Source organism: Echiichthys vipera (assembly GCF_963691815.1).
Source record: "Echiichthys vipera genome assembly, chromosome: 4".
NCBI lineage: Eukaryota > Metazoa > Chordata > Actinopteri > Perciformes > Trachinidae > Echiichthys > Echiichthys vipera.
In genome coordinates, this window is record NC_139829.1 from 26013788 (window position 1) to 26038355 (window position 24568).

At 40.9% G+C, this 24568-nt stretch overlaps 1 protein-coding gene across 1 annotated transcript; it reads left to right on the forward strand.

Moving 5' to 3' along the window:
- The first annotated feature begins 367 nt into the window (after positions 1–367).
- On the forward strand, positions 368–24170 carry mfsd3 (major facilitator superfamily domain containing 3). The gene is made up of 6 exons (XM_083912076.1): positions 368–436; positions 941–1764; positions 9725–9872; positions 15084–15184; positions 18715–18824; positions 21618–24170. The coding sequence occupies exons 2-6, from the start codon at positions 1065–1067 to the stop codon at positions 21822–21824; spliced, it is 1266 nt and encodes a 421-aa protein (XP_083768202.1). The 5' UTR covers positions 368–436; positions 941–1064; the 3' UTR covers positions 21825–24170.
- The last annotated feature ends 398 nt before the right edge of the window (positions 24171–24568 follow it).

Here is a 24568-nt window from a genome sequence, read left to right on the forward strand (position 1 = left end):
TCCTACGTGATTATCAGTAAAAGTACTACAACTGTCCATGTTATGAAAAGACAAACCATGTTTCACAAATAACTTACGCTAGCTAACGTTAGCTGGCACAGACAAAATCACCAGTGACTGCTCCTGGTCTGTCGCTTTACTACAGGTCCTGCACCACATGTGACACATACTAATATTGGTAATAACAAACACTGTATATAGTTAATAATAGTGAATAAACCGACAGTTTAGCCGCATGTGACTGTGAAAGAAGGCTCGCTGAGGCGTTTGATCACGTTCATTGGATGAACGACATTTCACGCTCAGCCAATCAGAGGCAGAGAAGGGCGTGTCGTCATACCTCCAGGAACAAGTATCTCCCATCAAACCACTACTGTAAACAAGCGGAGCGGCTTCTCCGGTTAGCTAACGTTAAGCTAACCGACTTTCTCTCACAGTATGTGTTAAAGTTTATCTCATAACAGACAGGGAACTACTTTTCTGACCGCAGCACAACCTCTTATAGTATTGACATGTCGAACAAATGTGTTTAATATGTATTCGTGTACTAAGGTTAGCATGGCAGCATGCTAACGTCAGACAGCTATTGGTAGTTAGTCAGTCAGTTTGGTGACACACTTAACGGTTGTACCTGTCAGCAAAAATGTCAACGTCACATTTTGTTTTCTTATAACATTAAATTATAAAAACACATCTGGTCACCGTCACCGGTATCGACCATGCTACAGGCTACATAGGTGGTTTGACTTTGAGCCGCTAACGTTAGCCGGTTAACGTTACTGATAACTGAGCTGGGCACAGAGGCAGCAACACAGCTGACACAACCTTTTAAGGCTGCCTATGAGAGCCGTGACAGTTTTTAGGCGCCTCATATCTTTTACATCAAACGTACAAGTTCAGCATCAATAACCCTAACCTCAATCTTGTCTTTTCATTTCAGGTCTATCCGTTCATGTGATTCAGCCAGTCAATTTGAAGTGCTCCCCTTTAATCAGTGACAATGAACTGACCAATGGATCACTGCAGGGTCTGCTCCATTAGAGGGTCACTTGGTGTGGTAGATCATGAATGACAAACTAGTTTTCCTGGGCCTGCTGTACTTTGTCCAGGGCATCCCCTATGGTCTCCAGTCATCCCTGCTTCCTGTCTACCTGCGTGGAGCCGGTCATTCCCTCACCCGCATCGGCTTCACCAAGATCCTCTACTTCCCATGGGTCCTCAAGGTGCTCTGGGCACCTTTTGTGGACCGGGTTGGCACCAAGCGCCGCTGGCTGGTGGGCACAGTGTCTGGGCTGGCTCTGACATGCCTCACCAGTGCTGCCCTGGCCCCAGAAGCACATATTTGGGGAGTAGCAGGAACCCTGTTGGCCATGAACTCCTTGGCCTCTGTCCAAGATATTGCTGTAGACGGGGCTGCGGTGGGGTTGTTGAAAGGTCGTGGGGAGTTGGGGCTGGGCAACACAGCCCAAGTCGTGGGCTATAAAGCTGGATCTGTGTTTGCCGGAGGTGGGCTGCTGGCTGTGATTGACGTGGCTGGATGGAGCTGGATGTTTATGCTGCTGACATTTGTGTATGCAGGCGTGGCTCTGTTTGTTTGGGGGGCCCCTGTACTGGATGAAGAGACTGTGAGGGGCCAGCAGGCAGATGGCAGCAGGAGGGGAGGGCAGGGAGCAGACGCTATGAGGCCGTGGAGAGTGTGGAGGAAGATGCTAGCAGTGCCTGGCACCCCTTGGACAGTCCTGTATGTGCTAACATACAAACTAGGTGAGTCTGATTAGTCTATCTCTATTTAAAGACTCAGATATCTTATTCAAAAATGAACACAACAATATGGTTTACTGATCATTGATAGCTAACAAACAAACAAACTATTTAATTTCAATACTTTCGGTCCAGAATAATTCAATATTCAAATTAGAGGATCTTTGAAGAGGATATGTAATTCTTAAGGAGGGGAGGTGGACCTAATACAGGTCAACTTTGAGGTATTCTGTATTCTGAATGATTTGTCTTTCTGGTTAATCAAGACACTTCCTATTACTTTCTCAAATGGGTTAACGTGTAAAAGGGGTTTCTGACAGAATGCATAGAAATGGGACACCAGTTTATTAGCTTGTCAGTTTTTATTCAGTTCCTGTTCACAAACTTCACATACAAAAAAACCCAACTTGAAGCAGTGAAAAGTTATGTTTTCTGAAATGGTCCCTTTTGTCCTGAATATGAACTTTTCTTTAGTTGCCTTCATGTAGGGCTCAGAGCTCACCACTAGATGTCTCTGTTGTTGTGTCCATGAGGACTGATCTCAGGAATGAGTGTACTGGGAAAGTTGAGGAAGTTATTATTACTTGATCATTTATTGTGTTGTAGCAAGTTCAGTATGCACATTTGAAAATACAGGCCATGCCAAGATAAAGCAGTTGTTTTTAATATCACAGTTAAACCCAAGGGACTTGAGGAAGGAATACAATTGTTAGTTTGAATGCATATTACGTTCATGCGGATGGTTTTGTATGTGAATAAGTTGGTTCCAATAAGAAAACTAAATTTTAAAGTAGTTTTGAATCAGTCAAGCTTGTGTGTGTGGGAGAGAGAGTTGATATGACCAGAGTTTGGTGTTTGGTAGCAGAAGAGGATTATGTAAGGATTAGAGTGTCTTTGTGTCTGTTGTGTTCAGAAACCGAAATGGAAGACGACGCATCACGCTGATGTGTGTGCGTGTGTATGTGGGTGGTGGGTAGATAATTGTCTCCTCGTATTTGCATAGTCTTTACTTGTGTGCTTGAATGTATATGGCTTTGTTTTTAGATTGCGTGTGTGTGTGTGTTTTTGAGAGAGTTTTTAGGGTGGCTCAGTAATCGGATGAGCCCCAGCAGACGACACTACTAGACAAAATATGAAGGCTGGCTGGACCCCCTAATCTGTCTAGGGAGCAACCCCCCCACCCCACCCCACCACAACACTCTCTCTGTCACACAAACACACACACACACACACACACAAACAGACACAATTGGCTGATGCTCATGATTACAACAAGAATTACTGTAGTAGTAGTTAGTGTTTTCTCTGTATATTCATTAACAGCCTTGTCACTTGTTAGCATTTCCCGTTGTAGCAGTCTAAATATTTCCCACCTTTGCAGGGAATATGAAAAGATTGTGTAATAGATAAGGGCTGGATGTGCCAGCATAATTGCCTATGTGAGACAGTATTGTTTTTTGTTCATGGGTGTGTGGGTATGTTTGTGTGATCTGCCAGTCTGAACAACCCCCCACTTCACAAACACACACACAAGCACAGGCCCCTCTCCCTCATCTATCCCTAATGAACTCTGAGTTTGTGCTGGGTCCAACACAGTGGCCAATCATTGGGAGCCTTGTGTCTGAACTGTGACCCCTGTGCCATCTGAGGCCACAGGCGTGATGGGAGAACTGTCTGGGTAGACTCGGAGGATGGAGGGTGTGTGGGGGGAGGGAAGTAGTGAAAATGTAAGGGGAAAAGGTCAGGAAATAGGCAAACGAGGTTTTAATTAGTAAATAAGCTCAAATGTTGGACACAAACATTTTAATACCCTGATATTTTCATACGTGGGGAAAACTAACCCTGTTTGTGTCTGTGCTGGCATGTGAAGCTGCTGAACACGAATCATTTGTAGCAAAAATGGCCATCCTTATTATCTTTTATTGTAAACTCAAGTATTAATTACTATAATTTGGCAATTTGAGAAACATAATTAGTTTACTGCACTTTTGTTATCTATATCAACACTTTAAATGCTTTGAATTAAAATGCTTTGTATTGCTAGTCAATTATTCCCATATTGTTATTTACAATCAACTACACATCCCTAGTGTCTGTGATGCCGAGAGCTGGTTCTTTTTAAAGGTAGGGATTCCTGTATGTTTAACAAGGACATGAATGATGGTTCAAAGAGGTGGACCCTGATGGTGGCCTTCCCTGGGAACAGACCAGGTGGATGGAGGAATGGATGGATGAACACAATAAAGAAAAGCTTTTCCCAATACTTCACTCTAACCTTTTCCTCCTAAATGACAGCTACAAGAGTGAATGGTAAAATACACTCTGTAAGATACATTACATTGATGTACATGGGTTTGACAGAATATTAGTAACATATCTTATTGTAATGCAATACAGTTCAACAGCACCTCAAAGTACAGCTTCCAAATGACCATACAATACGATACAATATTTTCTTGATAAATCGATTAGTTGTTTGGTCTATAAAATGTCAGAAAATGTGGATCAGGGTCTCCTAAAGCCCAAGATGAGGTCCTCAAATGTCTCGTTTTGTACACAAAGCAAAGTTATTTGGATTAATGTCATAGAGGAGAGAATCATCATCATCATCAAGATATTTACATTTAAATCTGCATGTATGCACAGTCCGAAGGTTGAGGGGGTAGGGGGTACATATAGAGTATGCAGTGTCTGCTTCCATATGTTTAAAGAGTGCTCGGGTCCCCTGAAAGGCCCAATACAAATTAAAACTATTATTATAGGTTTTTTTTGAATGATAAAAACAAATGCATACAATTTGCCCTGCTCCTCTCAAGTTCTCATGCATACATACTGAAATTAAACATTACAGTACTGACATGAAATCTACAGTCCAGTCCAAAGAGTAGTATCAGAGTCCTGGACACCAACAGAATTGGATGATGGTGGGTTTGTGGGAGTTCGTGGAGTTCTGAGATGTAAAGGGAATTGGTGAGGTGGGAATGAGAGAAGAGAGAAACGTGGGTGGGTTGTGGGGGGTATTTTCCAGAGGGAAAAAGAAGGACTGCAGGGAGGGAGGCTGAAGGATGAATTAATGAACAACCACCACATGGTGCCCTGAGAGAGACAGGGAGCAAAATGGCAATAGAAATAAACACTTAACCATGCAGAAAAATATAGGTGAAAGATCTCTCTAGATATGTAAAAGTCGGTTCCTATTTGTTGGACCACATAATGATTTAAAGTTAATTTTTTGATCATAATGACCAAAAAACGGCATCATGTGCTTTCGTCAGCGGATAATAATTGATATCAGCCTGTTTTGTTGGTGTAATTACATTAAATAACTGTTGTAAACCAAACGTTTAGTTGCATGAGAAAACACTAATCCTTTAGAGTTATTTATGTTCTCTGTGTTTTAACACCATCTATCGATTTCACAGTTAAGGTAGGTTCCGATCCTTTTATTTTAGTAGTGTGGCGACTGTTTTGGATCACAAATTTCTTCCTTCTAGACTGAAAAAGTGCCTCCTTTAAAGACAGAATATACAGGTAGGGCTCTGTTTACTGCTTTTGTCCTGACGAAGCCCGAGGTGTGTGCATATGTACATAGACATTTGTGTGTGTGTGTGTGCGCGCGCTGTGCTCTACATGTAGTATGTATGTGCCTGTCTCTGTTTACCTTGCTCTCGGCAGGGAGTGAAAAAGTCCTTCTGCAGGGGAACTGAGTGTCCTCAGTGATCTCTCCTGCTCTGCCAGCTCTTTTGTTTAAGCTGCAGCACGGACTTTAAGATCTGACCCCAATGTCCTCGTTGACCTCTCACCCTCATCTCAACCTTTATCTCACCCTTAATTTACTCTGATCCCTTTCTATACTAACACCCAACATTCTCAATATGCACAGACTATCTCTCCCATCTAATCACCATAAAAAAAACTGGGTTTATAAACTGCATGTTTCTTAAAAATGTCAACTTTTCATGGGTTATGAAGAAAGTCCTGTTATCAGTTTTGTGACAACACGTTTTTCAGATAATCCTGTGGGTTTGTAAATGGTTAATTTAGCTCATTAATAAATCCAATAAAGGAACGATTAATTCTTTCTGTTTATTAAAAATAAAAATTAAAGCAGAGATACATGGTTTTCACTGGACTTCACGAATACGTGACATTCCACAATTGGCATCAGAAGAAAATGGACAATCACAAAGACAGGAATCTCTAACGTAAAATAATCAAAATGGTTCAAACTTTAGCAGAAAATAAAATCATTTTGTCAAGACTGCCCTCACCAAAACAAATCCATATACAGTATTTGGATAATGCAAGCATCTTATTACGACCCATATTTATATTTGTTGCAAACGAGGAAGTCAGGTGACGTAGTATTAAGAGCGCCAAAGTCCACTTAGGGAGGAAGATGGGTTGATGGATGGGTCCAACAAACACACATCTTTCACCCAGGAGGCCGCTGTTTGTGTCCCGTGTGTTGACTTTAACTTTTTTTTTAATACAAACCAATGTAACTACATAACAAATGTGCTCATTTTAACCAAACAATAATCTTTTCCTAAACCTAGCCAAATATCTTTGTTGCCTAAACTTAACCAAGTAATTCAGTTTCATAACATTAACCATGTGTTTAAAACTGCGACCGTTTCACAGTGTCAAATAAGATGGTCATATGTGTCGTTTGCAGTCAATGGCAAACAACCGAGTCTGTCGTTTAGGTATGAGGACGTGTTGGTTTTGTTTCTCTCCATGTCTTTGTGTCAGGGTGCTTGGACCCTGCTATATATATCTAGTAAATCATTGATGTTGTCATGCAGCACCTTTAAATAACGAGGATAAATAAAACGGCGCTGTCACATCTCTTAATGTTAAATGATTTTGTCTTTCTGTTCTGTCTGCCTCTAATGTAAACATAAACAGAGTTTTCTTTGAGCCTGCCATCCCTTCTCTGTTTCCTCTTCACTAACCTCCTAACAATGTCTCTGTTCATCTGCCTCCCCCTCCTCTTCATCTGTCTTTAGCTGTCTCCATCCCATGCTGATCTCTTATCTTCCAGTCAGGTTTAACTCACATCTTTATACTTTTGGTTTTAAATAAATGCATTATGATTGTAATTTCCTGCTCTACGTCTCATTTTTTTGTATCTTCTCCTGCCCTTTTTATCTACTGCCGTTTCTTTCTCTGCCCTCTCTCTTTTTTATGCTATCACTGACTTTCTCTTAGTCCTCCACCCCCCTCCCTCTCTCATCCTCTCCCTCTTCGCTCTTGTTCCACCCTTTTATCCTTCCCCCTTCACTCTGCTTGTTTAATCTTTGCGGATGTCTAATGAAATCCCTGCTGAAATGGACAATTGTTGCTTTGAGAATATTTATAGAAAGGAATAATCAGCCTGGTTGTGTTTGTCTGCACACCCTCCCCGTACCCCCTTCTTTAAAGAAATAATTAGTTGAAGGCAGGACTGTGAAAGCTCTGAGCTTTGAGCTAAACAACAGGCAGACAGGAACGGGAGCACAGAACCATGGGTAAACAACCCGGGCATCATGGGTACCGCTGCTACCAATGTTTACTTTATTATGACTAATATGGTTACTGCACAGTTGATGCTGCTCAAAACATTTCAGCCCAAAGGATGACAGCGATTAAAATGTGAATAATGCACAAAGACGGTAGAAGTGGAGTGTGCAGTGATGGTAATGTAATGTGATATATTATAAAGATGTGACCACATCATGGTTTTAAGAGTAAAATGTACATATCATGACATATATGTCATATGACTTATTTGTAAAATTACTTTACAATAAACAATTTGTTTATTGCCCAGCTCTAGTGCAAACTCCATACTTTTCAGGATGTCTACTTAGGGCTGTAGGTTACGGTCTAAAATGTATATCATGGTATAATTTGAAGCAAAGACGGTAACAGTGCTATATCAGGGTATATTTATCTTAAAGTACAAGTTTGAGGGGCTAGTATTTTCCTTGAGTATTTTTTTATGCTACTTCATACTTCTACTCCGCAACAATTCAGTGGTAAATATTCTACTTTTTTACTCCACTACATTTCAAAGTAGAGAGACATTGTGGTGGTGATTTAACCAGACTGAAACGATTACAAGAACAACAACATGCCAGGAGAGAAGTGATAAAGAAGCAGTCCGTATACTGGGTCGGTCCTGAGTGTAGTGCGCTTACAGGAAGCACTTGGATCTCAGCGTGCCGATATTTGAAGTGCTGAGACAATTGTCAACATCAGCCACTACAGCCATGAATTACTTTTTCACATAGGTTTCTACTCATAGGCCAGAAATTATTACCGCGGGGGCCAGATCCGCACACATTGTGTGGTTAATTCAGAGCCGCGCTGCCGGTACACGGTAGAGTCAAAACCCATACCTTAGCCAAATTCCTACCGTCTATATCCTTTATACCGTACACCCCTATGTCTACTGCAATGTAGGGCTGCAACTAACGATTATTTTCATTGTCAATTAATCTGTTGATTACTTTCTCAATTATTCGATTAGTTGCTTGGTCTATAAAATGTTACAAAATGGTGAAAAATCTGTATTTCCCTAAGGATGATGTCCTCAAATGTCTTGCTTATTACACAACTCTAAAACTATTAAGTTTACTGTCATAGAGGAGGAAAGAAACCAGAAAATAGTCAAATTTAAGAAGCTGGAATCAGATAATTGTCACCCTTTTTTTCTTAAAAAATTATTCAATCCTATTAATAGGTTGTCAAAATAGTTGCCAATTATTTTGATAGTTGACACCTAATGGATTCCTCTTTGCAGCTCTGCTGTTATAATAGATTTAATCTCCTCATTTCTCTTTCGCTTATACTTCATCTGAAAGAAAAACCTGGACCTTTTAGGTCTGTTTTGGAAAAGTCACTGTCATACCTATCGTAAAGGCTTTCACTTCCATGATCAACTTGAACATATTCATCTATTCATCTCTGTCTGTATTAACTGTGTAAATTGCTAACATTGAAACCTGAGTGATAGAAGTGACTGAGAGACAAGTGCTTCCTACACACAGAATCCACGTTTGTCACACTGCACTGTTACTGCGATGACACTCGTTCCGCTGCTGCACCCCCTTCCCCATCACTGGGAGCTCCACAGCTTTCTCTTATTATTATTTTTTATTTCAGTCTGTTTCATCTGTCTTTTTTTTCTTCCTTCTCTATTTTTGTTTGTCTCCTGGCTGACTGAGTGAGTCGTCGGTTGTGTTGCGTCGTCTTTGACAGCAGTCTGGGAGCCAAGCTGTCACTCACGCAGCTCCTTGGTCCCACTGTCTTTCTGAAGTCAGTCTCCATTAATATAATAATGGCGTATAGTCAGCGCCACTGAATATTTTACTGTAATGTTCAGCAGAACATTACCCCCACACTCAACACCACACAGAGAAAGTCTGATTGTCTGACAGAAACTTTTTATTTTGACTGAAAGGTCTTTGTGAGGTCTGTTTCATCCGTGGAAGTTTTTGTGTTTTTGTTGTTTTCCTTTTTGTGCTTGAGGAAAAGTGCTAGGCCCCCATTTGATAAAGTGACTGAGGGTATTCTTCTTCTTGTCAGGCATCTATTATTGACACTTTCCAGGAATAGGCCTAGGTGTGCGGTACGGTGTGCAGTATTTGATTCTGCAGTTGTCATCTCAGGAAAATCATGTTGTTCAGTCTTGCAGGCTAAACAGTTTGGTACAACATCCTCATTGTGTTTGACTGTGACTGTGATTGGAACAGGCTGGTGTATTCAGGAGGTGTCTCACATATTTACTGTAAAATAATAATGCTTAGTCAGAAACGTACAACACATATTACACAGTGTATTCATTGTATGTTCTGCCATCAGATTGAATATTTAATTAGTCTCTCCCTTTCTTTCCCCTTCTGTCTCTCATTGTCTTATTTCCTCCTGATCTTCCCTCTTTGTCCACCGTTCTCTCCCGCCACTGTGTATACAGGTGAGCAGGGTGCAGTGACCATGTTTCCTCTTTTCCTGTTGGATCATCACATGACCGCCAGAGAGCTCGGTTTCTGGAACGGCGTCATCGCCATGGGCTTCTCCATCTGCGGCTCGTCCCTCGGAGGCCTGCTGCTCGCTCAGTTCAGGTATTCTTCATCAACGCCATCATTCTCACTGGGTTATTTCCACTGTCTTTTGTATGGCAGTCCTATTTTATTGCAGTGGCATCATTTTGAAGAGTTTTAAAAATGAATTGGCTCTCGAGGGGGAATTCCCTTAAAAATGAAAAAAATGCCTGTGAAAGTCAAAGACTGCACAAAGTGAAAGTACACCTCATCCACTTTCTTCAATAGGTCCAATATTCGCTAGGCTGCAACTAAATATTAATTCAATAAAATATTAATCCGTCATTTATATCCTAAAAAAATCAATCAATCATTATAAAAATGTCAATAAATACTGCTCAAAGTCCGTCACAACTTCCCAGACCCCAAAGTGATACCCTCAAATATCTTGTTTTGTCCAACCAACAGTCAAAACCCAAAAGTATTCAGTTTACTGTCATATAAGACCATTGAAACAATATTCACATATGAGAAGCTGGAACCATCATCTTCCTCCTCACCCTGCTCCTCTTGTTCTTCCTCCTTCAAGATTTTTGTGTACTCCTTCACTGCAGTCTTCTTCCTCCTCCTTTACCTCTTCCTCATCACTCTGGGCCTGTTCTTTTACTCTTCACAGGCGTGTGCTTGCATGTGCGTGTGTGCGTGTGTGTGCGCGCGTGTGTGTGTGTGTGCGTGTGTGTGTGTGTGTGTGTGTGTGTGTGTGTGTGTGTGTGTGTGTGTGTGTGTGTGTGTGTGTGTGTGTGTGTGTGTGTGTGTGTGTGTGTGTGTGTGTGTGTGTGTGTGTGTGTGTGTGTGTGTGTGTGTGTGTGTGTGTGTGTGTGTGTGTGCGTGTGTGCATGTGTGCGTGTGCGCGTGTGTGTGTGTGTGTTCTGCCTTCTGACTGTGTGTGTACAGTAATTTAAGTAAACATAGCCTTGTTTGAGAGCTCGGGGACCCCCTGTGTTTGGTGTGTGGTGTGAGAACAGCATGAGCAGCAAATCCATCACACACACACATGCGCGCACACAATCGAGCACACACACACACGCACCTCAGGGTTTGATCACAGAGACATCGTAACACTGTAGTTGAATTTAATTCTCACACATACAGAAAGATACTAAGACTTTCTGATAAATACATCAAAATGGCAGAATAACAGTGTGTTAGATTACATTATGGTAATTAGATGCAATGACCATGTTGAAACTCAGCTGTATATGCGGTATTTTAGCTCAGATATGCAGCATTAAGAATCTAGTTGATGCAAAATTGCAATACTGATGAGAATGCACCAAGAGAAATGGACTGTATATAGCAAGTTGTTGTATGATTGAATTCAACCTTTACATGTTTTCCCCTTAGGTACATTGACACTGTGCCATTTGTGCCTGACCGTCGTTGCGTAAGGTTTTACGTCTGCTTACACTAGGATCACATCATAGCACAGCTCTGCCTATGGCCAGTGTGATGTAATGGGAGCTATAAATAACAACAATGCCTTTAAAGAGGATAGTGTTAGTTCCCACACTGTACGTTACTGTATTCTTAACAGAACATCCAACAACCTTTCCTTCATTCCATCAATCAGCATTTATAAAATGCTTTGCGATGTAAGGGATCAAGAGGATGAGGGCTACTGTAGAGGAACTTGGGCCTTTCGCTTATGTGGTTGTATTGGTTGCCCTGTGCTGTCTGATGTCAGTACTTTTGTCCTCGTTTGTGTTTTAAGGTGGCTCTCAGGTTTTCTCCTCTTGTAAAGTGACACTAGCTACTGTAACGCAGATCCAGCCTCCAAAGGAAACATTTTTTGTTGCGCTGAAAAGGACTTTCAAAAGATGTCATTGTCATACTTTGACTTTTGTTCTTTCACTCTTTCTCCCCATCTCACTTGTACAGGACTCGGTGACTTGTAAAGGCAGTAAAATGTTCACACACTGACAAAGACAGAAAAAAATAAGACTTCTTCTGAAATTCTCTGGGAGTCAGATGCACTCTAAAAGACTCATCAGTCTGAGAAGTGTTGCCCGTCAGTCAAACAGTCCTTACTGGTTTCAGTTTCTGCCAGGAGTTTAGGCATCTGTGACTGTGTTGGGAAGAGAACTGCGTGAGAACTGCTTACTTTATTAGATTTAAACAGTCAAATATTTAAACCCAGTGATGATGCAGTAATCACCTCACAAATTTGATCTGTAATATAAGCATCTCTGTTCGACCAGTATGTGTAATATGACAGCTCAGCTCCAAGTGTGGAGAAGATTTCCCCAGTCTTTGTTAACATTCAGTTTGCAATCAGTATCTGAGATATTGTGTGATAGATGAAAAATATAATAATATAATTATTATTCCACCTTGATTATATTTTATTTATATATATATTTATTTTATATTTTAAGTCAAAGATTTTACAACTCAGTTCTGTGTTCCATTAAGTGTTAAAAGGGTTATTTTTGGTTGTATGTCCTCTCCAGTGTCAGATGAACACGTCTCTTTCCTCAACTCTTCCTGTCACACACTCACACACATACACACAGAGAGAGTGTTGTCCACCAGGCTGTGGTCCCACCTCTAAAAGCACAGTTGGGTGGTTTATCCTCCCCACCATCAGAAACGGCTGAGTGGTCAGTGAGTAACCCCCTTTACAGCCGCCACTGGCAACCCGAGAACATGGCAATTCTTATCTGGACTCGGCCCGTGTGAGGTAGCAGCCAGGCAGGTTCTCTTTCTCACACATGCACACTCACACACGCACGCACGCACGCACACACACACGCACACACATACACACACGCACACACACACACCCACCACAGCATCTCTTGAGAGTGTGTGAAATGAAAGACTGTCATTGAGAAGGGAGGTAAAGGAGGAGAAGAAGAGAATGTCTTTAGCATGTGAATGATGCAGGATTGGTTTTCCAGTAGAGAGCTAAGAAAAGGCTGAGCTGAAAGATGTGGAGGGGAGGAGAAGTGAAATAAATAGATAGAATTTAGAATTAAATTGAATTAAGCTCTGTATTACTGGCTATTTATAGGAAGTGCTTAATGTTTTATCTCTTGATGATTAGAGTCAAAGAAAGTGTCTTGTGTTGTCTTTTGAGTTTACTTAATGAAGTTGTACTTTATAACGAGGTGTTTCTGTTGGTATTAACCAACATTTTTTGAATTGAGCCGAAGCTTGGCTCCAATCTCCCGGGCCATTGACTGTGCTTCTATCTTAATTTAAAGTTGTAATTCGTAAGATTTTCATCCATTTAATTGTCTTTTAAGTCACTATCTATCACAGAGTGAGTTAAAACAATAGTGATTGATCATATGACCAACGAATGAAAGCACTTCTACTTGTCTTTTTTCTGAGTATTCAATATCTGTGTCTGTAATGACATTGGCGGGCTAGACGTAAATAATCCGGAATGTTAGTGACGCTGCTGACAGCAGATGGTCTGCCAGCTGAACTCTTTATTAACGGTTAGGCTGCGTTCATTTGTAATCTAAAATTGGGAAATCCAACTTCTGAGTCAGGCTTGTTTAAGGGCAGAAGTGTAATAGGAACATGTGTGTGTATTGATTTAACAGGGTAACATACAGTATAGGGGACGGGCTGGATGTAGAGAGGTGAATATGTGTCAATAAAGTTAACAAAAGAGCAAAAAAAAAAAACACCACCAAAGAGGCCGCTAGAAACAACTTATCTTCATTTGATCCCCAGTAAAACAACTGTCCGCTACTGTTAAATCATTAGCGTCATTTAACATTATTATGCCCATTTGTTTCCACATTTTGTCTTATCATGGATGAATTAATCTAGAAATGCTCATGACAGAAGCTCAATCCGACACAGACTGACAGTGCTGTGAAAGTAAAACTACACTTCTATATATACCATCACCTATTGTTAAAGAAAGATGCAAATAAAACCAATTGATGTTAGAACAACAAATTCTTTTAATAAGATACCGTATCAGAAATCAGTACTAATCACATCACTCAGTTACCTGCTGCAGTGATCACGGGCACCTGCCGCTGTCTGTGTCAGGCGCAAGGATTAGAGGGTTTATTATTTTCACTAGTTAATAGTGCAAGTAAAAAGAATAAATATTACATGAGTGTACTGGCAAAACATATTCTGCAGTCCGCCTTTATAGATAGTCTACATTAATCAAAACAAAAATAAAATTATATATATATATACATATATATATATTTTTTTAAACGAATATCGAATACCTACACAACGAACGAATGTCGATTTCTGACAACTCTGGCCCATGTTATAATACCCTGCATTATGCTTAGAAGAGTATTAGATTAACAGTGAATCACAAAGTCAAGAGACAAGCAGTAAGAGTGGGGTCAACCAGGGCAGACTAGGTTTCATTAGGCTGGATCAGAATTTAGTCACTGCTTAGCCAAATACAGTTCAGGGGCTCGTCTCATGAGGCAGCATCATGAAATAAGCTGGTAAACTTTGTTGAGAAGAACATTGAACTTTAAATCTCAATCATGGACTGGAACTGTTTTACTCAGTGCTTTTATCACTATATTAAATCACACATCCTGCTTTGTGCGACAGGCTCCTTCCTCTCAGCCTTTTTTTTTTTTTTTTACATATAAATAATTACATGCAAAAACACATAAACAAACACACGCACAGTCCTTTGAGTGGCAGGCATCCTCTGAGTGATTGGCATCTTTATTCCCTGATGTCACACAACAGTGTGAGTGCATGTTTGTATGTGTTTGTGTGTGCGTGCGTGTGTCAACAGTGATTAATTATCTTCCTCATGCTGGGGATCTCCTTAGGTTATTGATTACGTCACAAACCAAACCCACAGGGGGATGATTTTCTTGCACTAACAGGGAATCAATTAGTGTCTGGGGACTTGTTTACTTAAGCATGTGCACACGTGTGCGTGTGTATGTGCGTGTGTATGTGCGTGTGTATGTGCGTGTGTGTGTGTGTGTGTGTGTGTGTGTGTGTGTGTGTGTGTGTGTGTGTGTGTGTGTGTGTGTGTGTGTGTGTGTGTGTGTGTGTGTGTGTGTGTGTGTGTGTGTGTGTGTGTGTGTGTGTGTGTGTGTGTGTGTGTGTGTGTGTGTGTGTGTGTGTGTGTGTGTGTGTGTGTGTGTGTGTGAGAAACAGAGAATATCTCCAAATGTAAAGATACTGTCATTGCATGTCACACTGCTCATCAATCACACGTAAACATTGTTGAACATCTCCTGATATCTGGCTTGTTTGCTTGTCTCTCCCTAGCATCGGGGCTCTGATGCGACGGGTGTTTGTAATGCGAACCGTCAGCATGGTCTTCCAGAGCTCTCTACTCACTATACTGGAACCATCACCACTCATGAAAGGTGAGAGACAGACTGAAATATGGTCAAAGACACCAATTTAACCCAGTTTCAACACCTATTACCAATTTCCATCATCCTATATAGTCCAGTTTGTCAGTTTTTGGTGTTCTGGTGATACAATTACTAATTGCATGTTAAAAAAATCTAGTCAGTGACCTAATCCAAGTGTCACAGTGTTAAACGTAATATAAACAATACTTGACTTACTTTTGGATTAACTCAATATCAAATATGCAAATAAAGACAAGAGGAGAGAAAAAGACTTGATACTTAATACACACGTGTGTATTCTGTAAGACAACAGAACAATGTAACCTTAGAAAAGACTAGAGACCCTTCTGTACTTCCAGGGCCCTTGCTCAGACCACACCCATTTCTGAACTTGGCCTTGAATTTGATCTCCACTACACACCTCTAAAGTTTTTTGACTGTATTTTGCACGGCTGCAATGCTATCGCAGTGACAAAATGGTGTTTTGTTGAGTACTTCTTGATTTAGCGAAGGGCTTTTATTGTGAAAGGTAAGAACGTAAGGGTGGAGTTAATGCTTCAATGTAAGGTTTCCATCTTGGTTCAGACCATATGGTTCAGACGGAGCCTCTGTTATTTTATTGCCTTCCTAAGCACGAGCAACTCATAACCCTCGGCTACAGTATTATATCGTTCTTTATTTTAAAATGTATTTTAAAATTGTAATCCTGCTCGTAAAAAGAAGTCTTATTTTTGTATCCTAATCACACCATGCCGTTCCATGTATTCTTTTTACTCCCGAGCCTGGGTGGAAATATGATGTGAGCAGGTAGAAAAGCAAAAGCAAAAATAAAACGAGTGTTTCAACTCTCATAACAGGCGTTAGAGTGACGCTGCTGGTCTTTTAGTCTTTACCATGAATAGTGTATCAGCACATCACATGTTGTTTATTGAATTCTGTAGATTTACATATTTAAACTTCCCGGATCTTGATCCTAAACACATGCAGTCCTCATTTGACCTGCTAGTTTCTTGAATAAACACATTAATAATTACAAAGCCTTAGGTCACAAATGTAAAGTGTAAGTTTGAACTCTATGGTTGTATACATAGATTAAGTTAAGCAGGGTTAGGTAAGCTTTTGTTTAGAATAGGAATACATGTTTATTCTACTCAGTCACCATTTTTTAAGGTCACTGTTTGAATATTCTCCCTAATCAACACTACAGACTTGTGTAATGTGGTGAATAAAAAATGTCTAAAAGGTCATGAAGCATTAGAAATGAGGAACCATGGTCAGAACTCATTTCACACTTATGACTGATGACAAACTACGTTCTCAAAAATAACCATTGAGTTCTGACAATCTCATCAGACACTACATTATGACATTCACTACTCTGCTATAGTGCTGTGGTGTCTCTGTTAGTGGGTTCAGCCCCTGGACATTTCTGACGTAAGGTGTGTGTCTAATTTTCTAATGGAGTATGTCAGCATATTTCTGGCAGCTCGGCTGGCAGGTGTGTAATTTGATATTAAAGTTAGGTAATGTCTGTACAATACGGTTTTACACTAGATATTTAACCTCACAGTGAGAGTGGAAATCCTTCAGTAGAATTACTGAAGCCTCGAGCGACCTGGAGCCGGAAACTGGTGGGTAATTCATCAGTTGTCTATAGCAAGGAGTCACAAGATAAAACAAGTGTTTGCAACATGAGTAATGGGATAGTAAAGAAAGAGAAGAGGAGCACATTTCTACTACATATAAAGTCATGTTTTTTTCTTTCAGTCTTTAATAATTTTACCTCTTGAGGCGTCTCAAAATTCATCAACAATCTTAGAAACTGAATTTTATTTGATTTTTTTAACTGCTCACAGTACGTAGACATCTTTTACCTGAGTCAATTTTAAGGGTGTAATTCTTTTTTGAAGTGTTGTTGTATGAGGGACTTATCCATAGTCAGTTTATTACCTACAGTAGATGACGGTTAGCACGCCACCAGTTTGAAGGGAGTATCGACACAGAAGCTGCTATGGACAGGGGCAGCCTCAAAACGCACTTAAGTCACCTAAAAAAAATCAATATCAGATTAAGTGTACGCTATATCTAGAATGTTTTCACTGCTTTATCGTGTTATCCCTTTGGCACCACATTTTCTAAATGTATTCCTACGCGTAAAGTGCAACTGTGCTCACGCCGTAGACGAGCTGTTTGGGTCAGGCTTTCTGTGGTTTGTAGAATAAACAAATACAACAAAATAAATTTGATCATAACAGCGACAAACTATTTCTTTAGCTGTACCTCTTTTTTTATGCTTTGGTGTCAGTACTCCTGTCTGCTTCTCCAAACTGGTGCTAGCCGTCATCTACTGTAGTAACACTATGGATATGGATTAGTACCTCATACAACCACACTTCAAAAGAACCAAACTATCCCTTTAAAGGCGGCTGATTTCTTTGTAAGGTCAGAGACACAGCAATTAAATATATGAGTATAACGGCGCAGGCTTTCAGAAAGTCTCTCCTGAAAGGCATTCACAGTGTTGCATTTGTAAAGAATGAAAAACGAGAGCTAGAGAGAGAAGTTCAATCCATGCTTACTTTCTCACCGCTGCACACCCGGGCATTAGCTTGCTAGAGGTGGGTGTCAATGTTGTCAGTTTCAGAAAGTTAGAGAAATTGTTGGACACAGCTTCGCAATCCAAAAAGGATGAGAATTAGTGGCCTACAGCAACCGTATCAGTATTAATACAGCCCAGGAGTGGGTGATGCAGAGGACATTGTTAGACAGGTGCTCGCGCGCTCTCTCTCCCTCTCCCTCTCCCTCTCCCTCCCTCTCTCCCTGTCTCCCTCATTCAGTTATTAATGTCTGAATGACACATCTGATTCTTTTACACAGCCAGTTGCAAAGCTTTTGGGATTCAGATCCCCTTTTTATCTGCGTCTGAGTTGTGTGTTCCCCCATCAAGCCTCTCAGACTGAAAGTTGAGGCCTCTACTCCCCTTTGCTTTAAACCCAGAACAAAGATCCCAGGAAAACTCAACCAGAAAACTAAAAAAAAACTAGAAAAAACATTCAGTTTCAGATTTTTCAATATTACATGATAACCCTCCGCTTCCCACTCTTACAGCGTGATCAGTCGGTGTATCTGTGTGACTCCAACAGTCTTGTGTCGCTGACTGAAGAGTCTTATTCGGGAGAAAACTCTGGCGGCTTGAGTGAATAATTCAGTGTTAGCAGGAGCAGAGACAGATAGGCTCTGTGGTTCCTCTGTGTTTCCCCACCAACATCGCTCTGCCACTTCCCCTCAGAGGATACACTACATGTGTTTTGGGGAAGATGTGGGGGGGTAGTGGTGGTAGAATGGAGAGGAGACAATTCAGCAGCTTACCGTTTCTTGCTGTTTTGTCTCCCTGCTTTGACTTCTACATAGAATAGTAGAGTGACAAGTGTAGCAGACAACAGCGTAAAACTGATAGTTTTCTGCCTTTTTCAGGACAACTTGCACTCCGATGTTTTGTGCCTGTTTTTGTGCTTGATTTTCGCTTGTGTGTCCCTCAGGTATGGCCGTCCTGAGTATGAGCGTTCAACACTTTTTGGGTGGTCTCATCACCACGCTCACCTTCACTACCATGATGCATTGCACTCAGAGGGCTGAGGAGAGCATTCAGGTAAAGCAGACTCTATTCATACCTGCCAACAGCGTCATTATGGAGACCCAGGGCGCTGTTATGTAATATTACTTGTCTCTTGTCACCATTATTTTAGTATGAATTGAAACATACACTGTGTTAGGTCATCTGTGGCTTAAATTTCTCGTCCCTCTCCCTCTGCCCCTCACGCACACGTGCACACTCAAACACACCCCTTTTAGGTTACCACACCAAATAGGCCTACCCCAGACATAAAATATTGTTTTGAAAAATAATGCAAATTATAATACATTTTTACGCAAAATGATATATAGATTTGATAGCTGCACCCCTTAACACAAACCTCCATTCCTTCTTCCATCTCCCCTTAGTCCATCTTAATTGTGCCATTATGTAACTTTAGGTCATTTCCTTTGGTTGTCAAAGAGAGGGAAGTTCTCAGCATACAGTCAGTTCTCAACAGCGGTTTCCACCTGGAAAATCTCAGACCTAGTTTCTATTCATTGCTTCTTTTCTTTCTGCTCCCCCCTTTTCTTTCCTACCACCTCACTCTATTTCTTTGTCATTTCTGGATTCCTTTAAATGCTCTCTTTTTCCTCTCTTCTCTCGTTGTCTCCTCTTTGACATAACTCCTTTTGTCCCCGTCGTAACTGGGCCATCGTTGCCTGGAGGTGATCGCTGTTAACACAGCCATTCAGATATCACTCAGTCAATCTCTCAAGGTGACAAATTATCATTTAAATTGCTGTCACTCTTAAAGTGGAGAAGAAAGGGGAAACAAATCACAGGCTGTAGCCCAGATACCAGGATCAGGTTACTAATAAAATAAATAACAGGGGAGAACCAATCACAACATGTAATGATTAGAACCACGGTTAATTGGAGGAGAGGTTCTCATGACACATACTCGTGTGTGTGTGTGTGTGTGTGTGTGTGTGTGTGTGTGTGTGTGTGTGTGTGTGTGTGTGTGTGTGTGTGTGTGTGTGTGTGTGTGTGTGTGTGTGTGTGTGTGTGTGTGTGTGTGTGTGTGTGTGTGTGTGTGTGTGTGTGTGTGTGTGTGTGTGTGTGTGTGTGTGTGTGTGTGTGTGTGTGTGTACGCACGCACGCACAGGAGGAGGGAGCATTGGCTCGCCTGTGCTCGTTGTGTGTATATGTGTGGTGCTCGTTGTGTGTATATGTGTGGTGCTCGTTGTGTGTATATGTGTGGTGCTCGTTGTGTGTATATATGTGTGTGTGTTATTGTAGGTAGTGCTATCCAGTGACAGAAAGCTGATAGTGTGAGTGCTTGTTAACGATCCCCAGGAGAAAGAAACAGAATCTGTTAAACAAGTTGCTCAGAATAAAGGCACTTCACTTAGCTGTGGTCACACAGGCTCTCAGAGCTCTCTACCTCACCGTACAGACCACAAACTCACCACTAGTTCCTCAACTCTCAGTGAATTCATACATTTCATTTTAATGTTCTGTATGACTTGTCCTGATTGTGGCTCTGAATGAATATTGTTTTGATGAAATGATTGTTCTGATTAATGTCATGTACACCTACTGTAAATTGAGTTTCCCATTTGGGACAATAAAGTGACTGTGACTGTAATCGTTGAGACTACAATATGTCAGAAAATAGTGAAATTGTCTTAGGTGATGTCTTCTGATGTCTTGTTTTTTCTGACCAACAGTAAAAACATAAATTATATTTACTTAGTAATATAAATCTAAGGAAAGCAGCAAAATATCACATTGTGAAGCTGCAAATAGATTATTTTGTTTTTCATTTTTGCTTTACAAAGGCAACTCAAACAATGAATCGATTATCAAAATATTTGTCGATGCTCATGGTAGTGAAGGTTCAAAACTCTCATTCTTGTTTACCAGCAAAAGCAAAAATAACCTTTTGAAGTTCAGATTTGCTGCGTTGTCGTTCATTTTTAATGTAATTTGTGCATGAAAATGTTTCAGAATTACTTAGAAATTCAATGTGATGGATTAAAGATGTTAGTATAAAAAAGAAAAGAGTCCTAAACCAAACGAGTAACCGTTTGCGATTAGATCACACCAGTACCCCTTTCCCTTCTTCCTACTTCTGGCACCCTTGCATGGTCCATTCTCCACCTTTATTTTAATCTCAACTACACACGTATAACGCTTCATGACTGTGTCTTGCTATCGTGGTGACAAATCTGTCAGATTCAGGAAATGGTGTCACTAGAGTCCTTTTGTTTTGAGTTACCTGCCTCACCTGAGCGCTGTGCTCTTTGACAGAGGCAGGAGGTTTAAGATTAGGTAATGTCCGTCTGTCTGTCTGTCTGTCTGTCTGTCTGTCTGTCTGTCTGTCTGTCTGTCTCTCTCTCTCTCTCTCTCTCTCTCTCTCTCTCTCTCTGTCTCTCTCTCTCTCTCTCTCTCTCTCCCCCCATCTTAAAAGCCTTAAGGCTGGGATCAGATACACTTCTTCGTTTGGCCGCCATCCATCGGCTCAGGCCATCTCACGCTTTCTCTCTCAGGCTTCCAGTCAAATTTTTTTCTTTGTCTTCTGTCGTTTCCTTTAGTACTTTAGGGCCTTTTTCTTGAAACCACACTGTTTCTGTCCTTCTGTTGTTGATGATAATTATCAATTACAGGTTTAAAAACCTCAGTTGATAAGTTGATAGGATAAAGCGTCACCTCTCTACTTTCCTATCTACTTCTCTGTACTTTTACTGACAATGTGCCTTTATTTTCCAAAACCCTCTCCTTCCCGTTTATCGTTTTTTTTCACTCACTTCCTTCTCCTTTACCTCTTTCTCTCTTCCTCCCCGCTCTCCCTCTCCCCTTTAGGCGACCCACTACAGTTTCCTGGCGACTCTGGAGGTGCTGGGGAAGCTGACGTTCAGCGCTCTGGCTGGAGGCGTGGTGGATTGGTTCGGTTTCCAAGTTGCCTTCCTCTTCTTCCTCACCCTCTCCGCTGGGACAGCCCTGCATGTGTGGACGGCTACCTTCACTGGTGCTCTCAGGGAACACCAGCTCAAAGAACAGCCCAAGTGAGATCAGGATCAGGGTGAAAGGTCCTGATACGGGGCGTTTGCAGGTGCTGAAAATGTGTTGAAATAACTTTGAGTTTGACAACTGGTGTTCAGACACCTTAGAATCCTGATAAATATAGCACCCATGACTTCAGCAAATCATTTCAGCCTAGAAGATCTTGGATAAGTTGACTTTCTTGTTCTGCCATTTTAAGGAGAAATCAGCCATGCGGTTAAGTACTCTATTACAGAGTGTGCTTTTGTTTTTGTTTTAAATTGCACAATTGTCATTTCACTGGCAAAACTGGCCTTACTTTTTATTTATTTTGCATTTGAAATGACTGGAAACGTGTTAATATTTACGCTAGCGTGAGCACATTGACTTTTCTTGACTGGATGGGATTGGTGCATCCAGTCAGCGGTAACACACAGTCATACTGTACTGAGAGTTGAGAAATACTTTTGGAAATATAATCAAAGCTGTTTTTTATCATCTGAGCCATTTTAATGTTTTAATAAGCCAGCAATAAGAGCTGTAGCCAAAAGCAATATCGCTACTTTGTGATGCTTGTTCTGTATTGTACCGTGTATGAATATGTTAGTCGTTCTCCTGGGTTTTATGGTTTACACTTCTAAATGAATGAATCTCTACTACCTCGTATCAGCACTGTATGGTACGACACACAGGAGTCACAATGAACAGTTGCAACACACACACTATGATAGCTAAGATACAACAGTTAGCCACAGTAGGTTTGCAGTTAGTGCAGTTGTTTCCTTGTTCGTCTGTTTTGAAAGGAATAAAAATGCAGTACAGCTGTTGTTGAGCCTTTATTCTGTTAAATTTAGGGCAGCCCTCGACCAAGGATCTTCTTGGTCGGCCAGTGGTCGTCATTTAGAGCCATTTAGTAAACTAATCGATGCAGTATATATATATTTATACTTTTTTTTTTTTTTAGCAAGGAGACTGTCGAACGGGCCGCCATGGGCAGGTACCTAGGCTAACGCTACTTACATGTTTTAAGGTGGTAGTCCATTGATCCTGCGATCAATGGACTAATAATTTTGGTCGGCTATTCATGGGCAGCCCTAGTTAAATTTACCACAGATTTTCAGAGTAAAATCAAACAAGTCAACTCTGAACAGTGTTGGGACTAATGTGTTACAAAGTAACTCAAAGTTAATTTCGGCAGTAGCTAGTACTTTTTTAAAATTTAGTAAGTAAATTAGCGACTTGTTACATTATTATCTCTGCCATACGCGTATGAGTAAGCCGGAGGGAATCCTGCGTTAGGTCTTGTGTCTGCATGTGTTTGTCTGTCTGCAGAACTGAGCGCCACTACTCTCTCCAAGATGCGTGTTTGAGAGAGAGAGAGGAAAAGAGAAGGTGGACTATTTCATGCAATGTCTATGAAGGTTATTAATAACTTACTTGGAACCCTACGTTGTCACTCTCTGACCCATCGTCAAATCTTTTGGTATTTTCTAGTAAGCTTACACAAACTCGCCTTATGAGTGATAAGTTAGCTGACAAAGACATTTCAGCAGCTGGCTACATTATTGAATGTTTTAAACAATCAACGCAATCCTTAAGCATACAGTTATGAATGTGCAAAAAAAAATATTAGGCCCATGTGTCCAGTAGTGTGCGAGATAAGATGCAGACGGACAGAAACACACACGCACACATGGCCGAAAGGCGTGATCCCGGCGGATATTATAGGCTGACAGTACAGAAATAAAAGCTACATTACCAATCGCAGCATCTCAAAGACGGCATTCAGAAAGTTACTGAAAAGTTACTTATCACAAACGTAAAACGCTACCCTGGTGCAAACATAAAACCACACATTCGTAAAAACACACGCTGGCTCAGTAAGTGAGGTAACTAATTACTGTTTTTCAGAACCTAGCACAAGAGTGAGTCTGACCGCTTACGTCTTAGTAGGAAACCTCAGCCTTCTACACTGCATGGTGCCATCTTGTCTTTTCAAAGAATCAGACTTATCAGTAAACTCTGAAAATAACTCTGTTCTTTATAGAACTTAAAAGACCAATACCTCTGGCAAATTACAGTCACATTTGTGTTTTATGTTGTCAGTAAATGTACTATAAAATATACTGTAACTCTTCATGGTACTGTACTCTATATACTGTAGAATAAACCCCTTAAGATATGCAGGAAACAGCAGCGTAGAAGGTTTTTCACCAGGCTCTGTAAGTGAGTGTATTCATAGAAATAAAGTCTTAAAATGTTTAATTAAGCTGACATCTGACAGTCAGATAAGAAAAGGATGGATTGGTTTACATAGAGGCAGTAATGTCAGCAAATTTAGCCAAAATAAACCTGCTTTCAGCCACATAGCAAAACAAAAGGTTGCCATATTTTGTCATTACAGGTCCTCTGTCATGAGGTTTGCACAAAAAATAAAGCTGCTGAGTGAATCTTATGGTCTGGTGTCTTCTTTTGTGACCTCTGGTATTTACCTCCCGTCACCAGATTTGACCACATGTTTTGTCCCCAGGAGAGAGAGGTCCTGTGTGGTCTTTGAGGACGATCCCTCCTTTTCAAACTCAACTGTGGCTTAAAGCTGCTGCGAACACAACCCTGGCTCTCTGCAGTGCACTGGCTGTGGGCTACAGCAGTGAATAGGGCCTGTGTCACAGGATCCACAACCCATACAGCTCTAATGACACAACAAATGCTGGGAAGGAGGATTAGGCCAGCTTACACGGCCCCTCAATACACCTCCACTTTACACTTTC

Coding starts and splice junctions, on each gene's coding strand:
- mfsd3 (XM_083912076.1), top strand. CDS start 1,065: ATGAATGACAAACTAGTTTTCCTGGGCCTGCTGTACTTTGTCCAGGGC. Junction 15,185..18,714: donor ACCATCACCACTCATGAAAG/GTGAGAGACAGA, acceptor TGTGTCCCTCAG/GTATGGCCGTCCTGAGTATG. Junction 18,825..21,617: donor GGGCTGAGGAGAGCATTCAG/GTAAAGCAGACT, acceptor TCTCCCCTTTAG/GCGACCCACTACAGTTTCCT.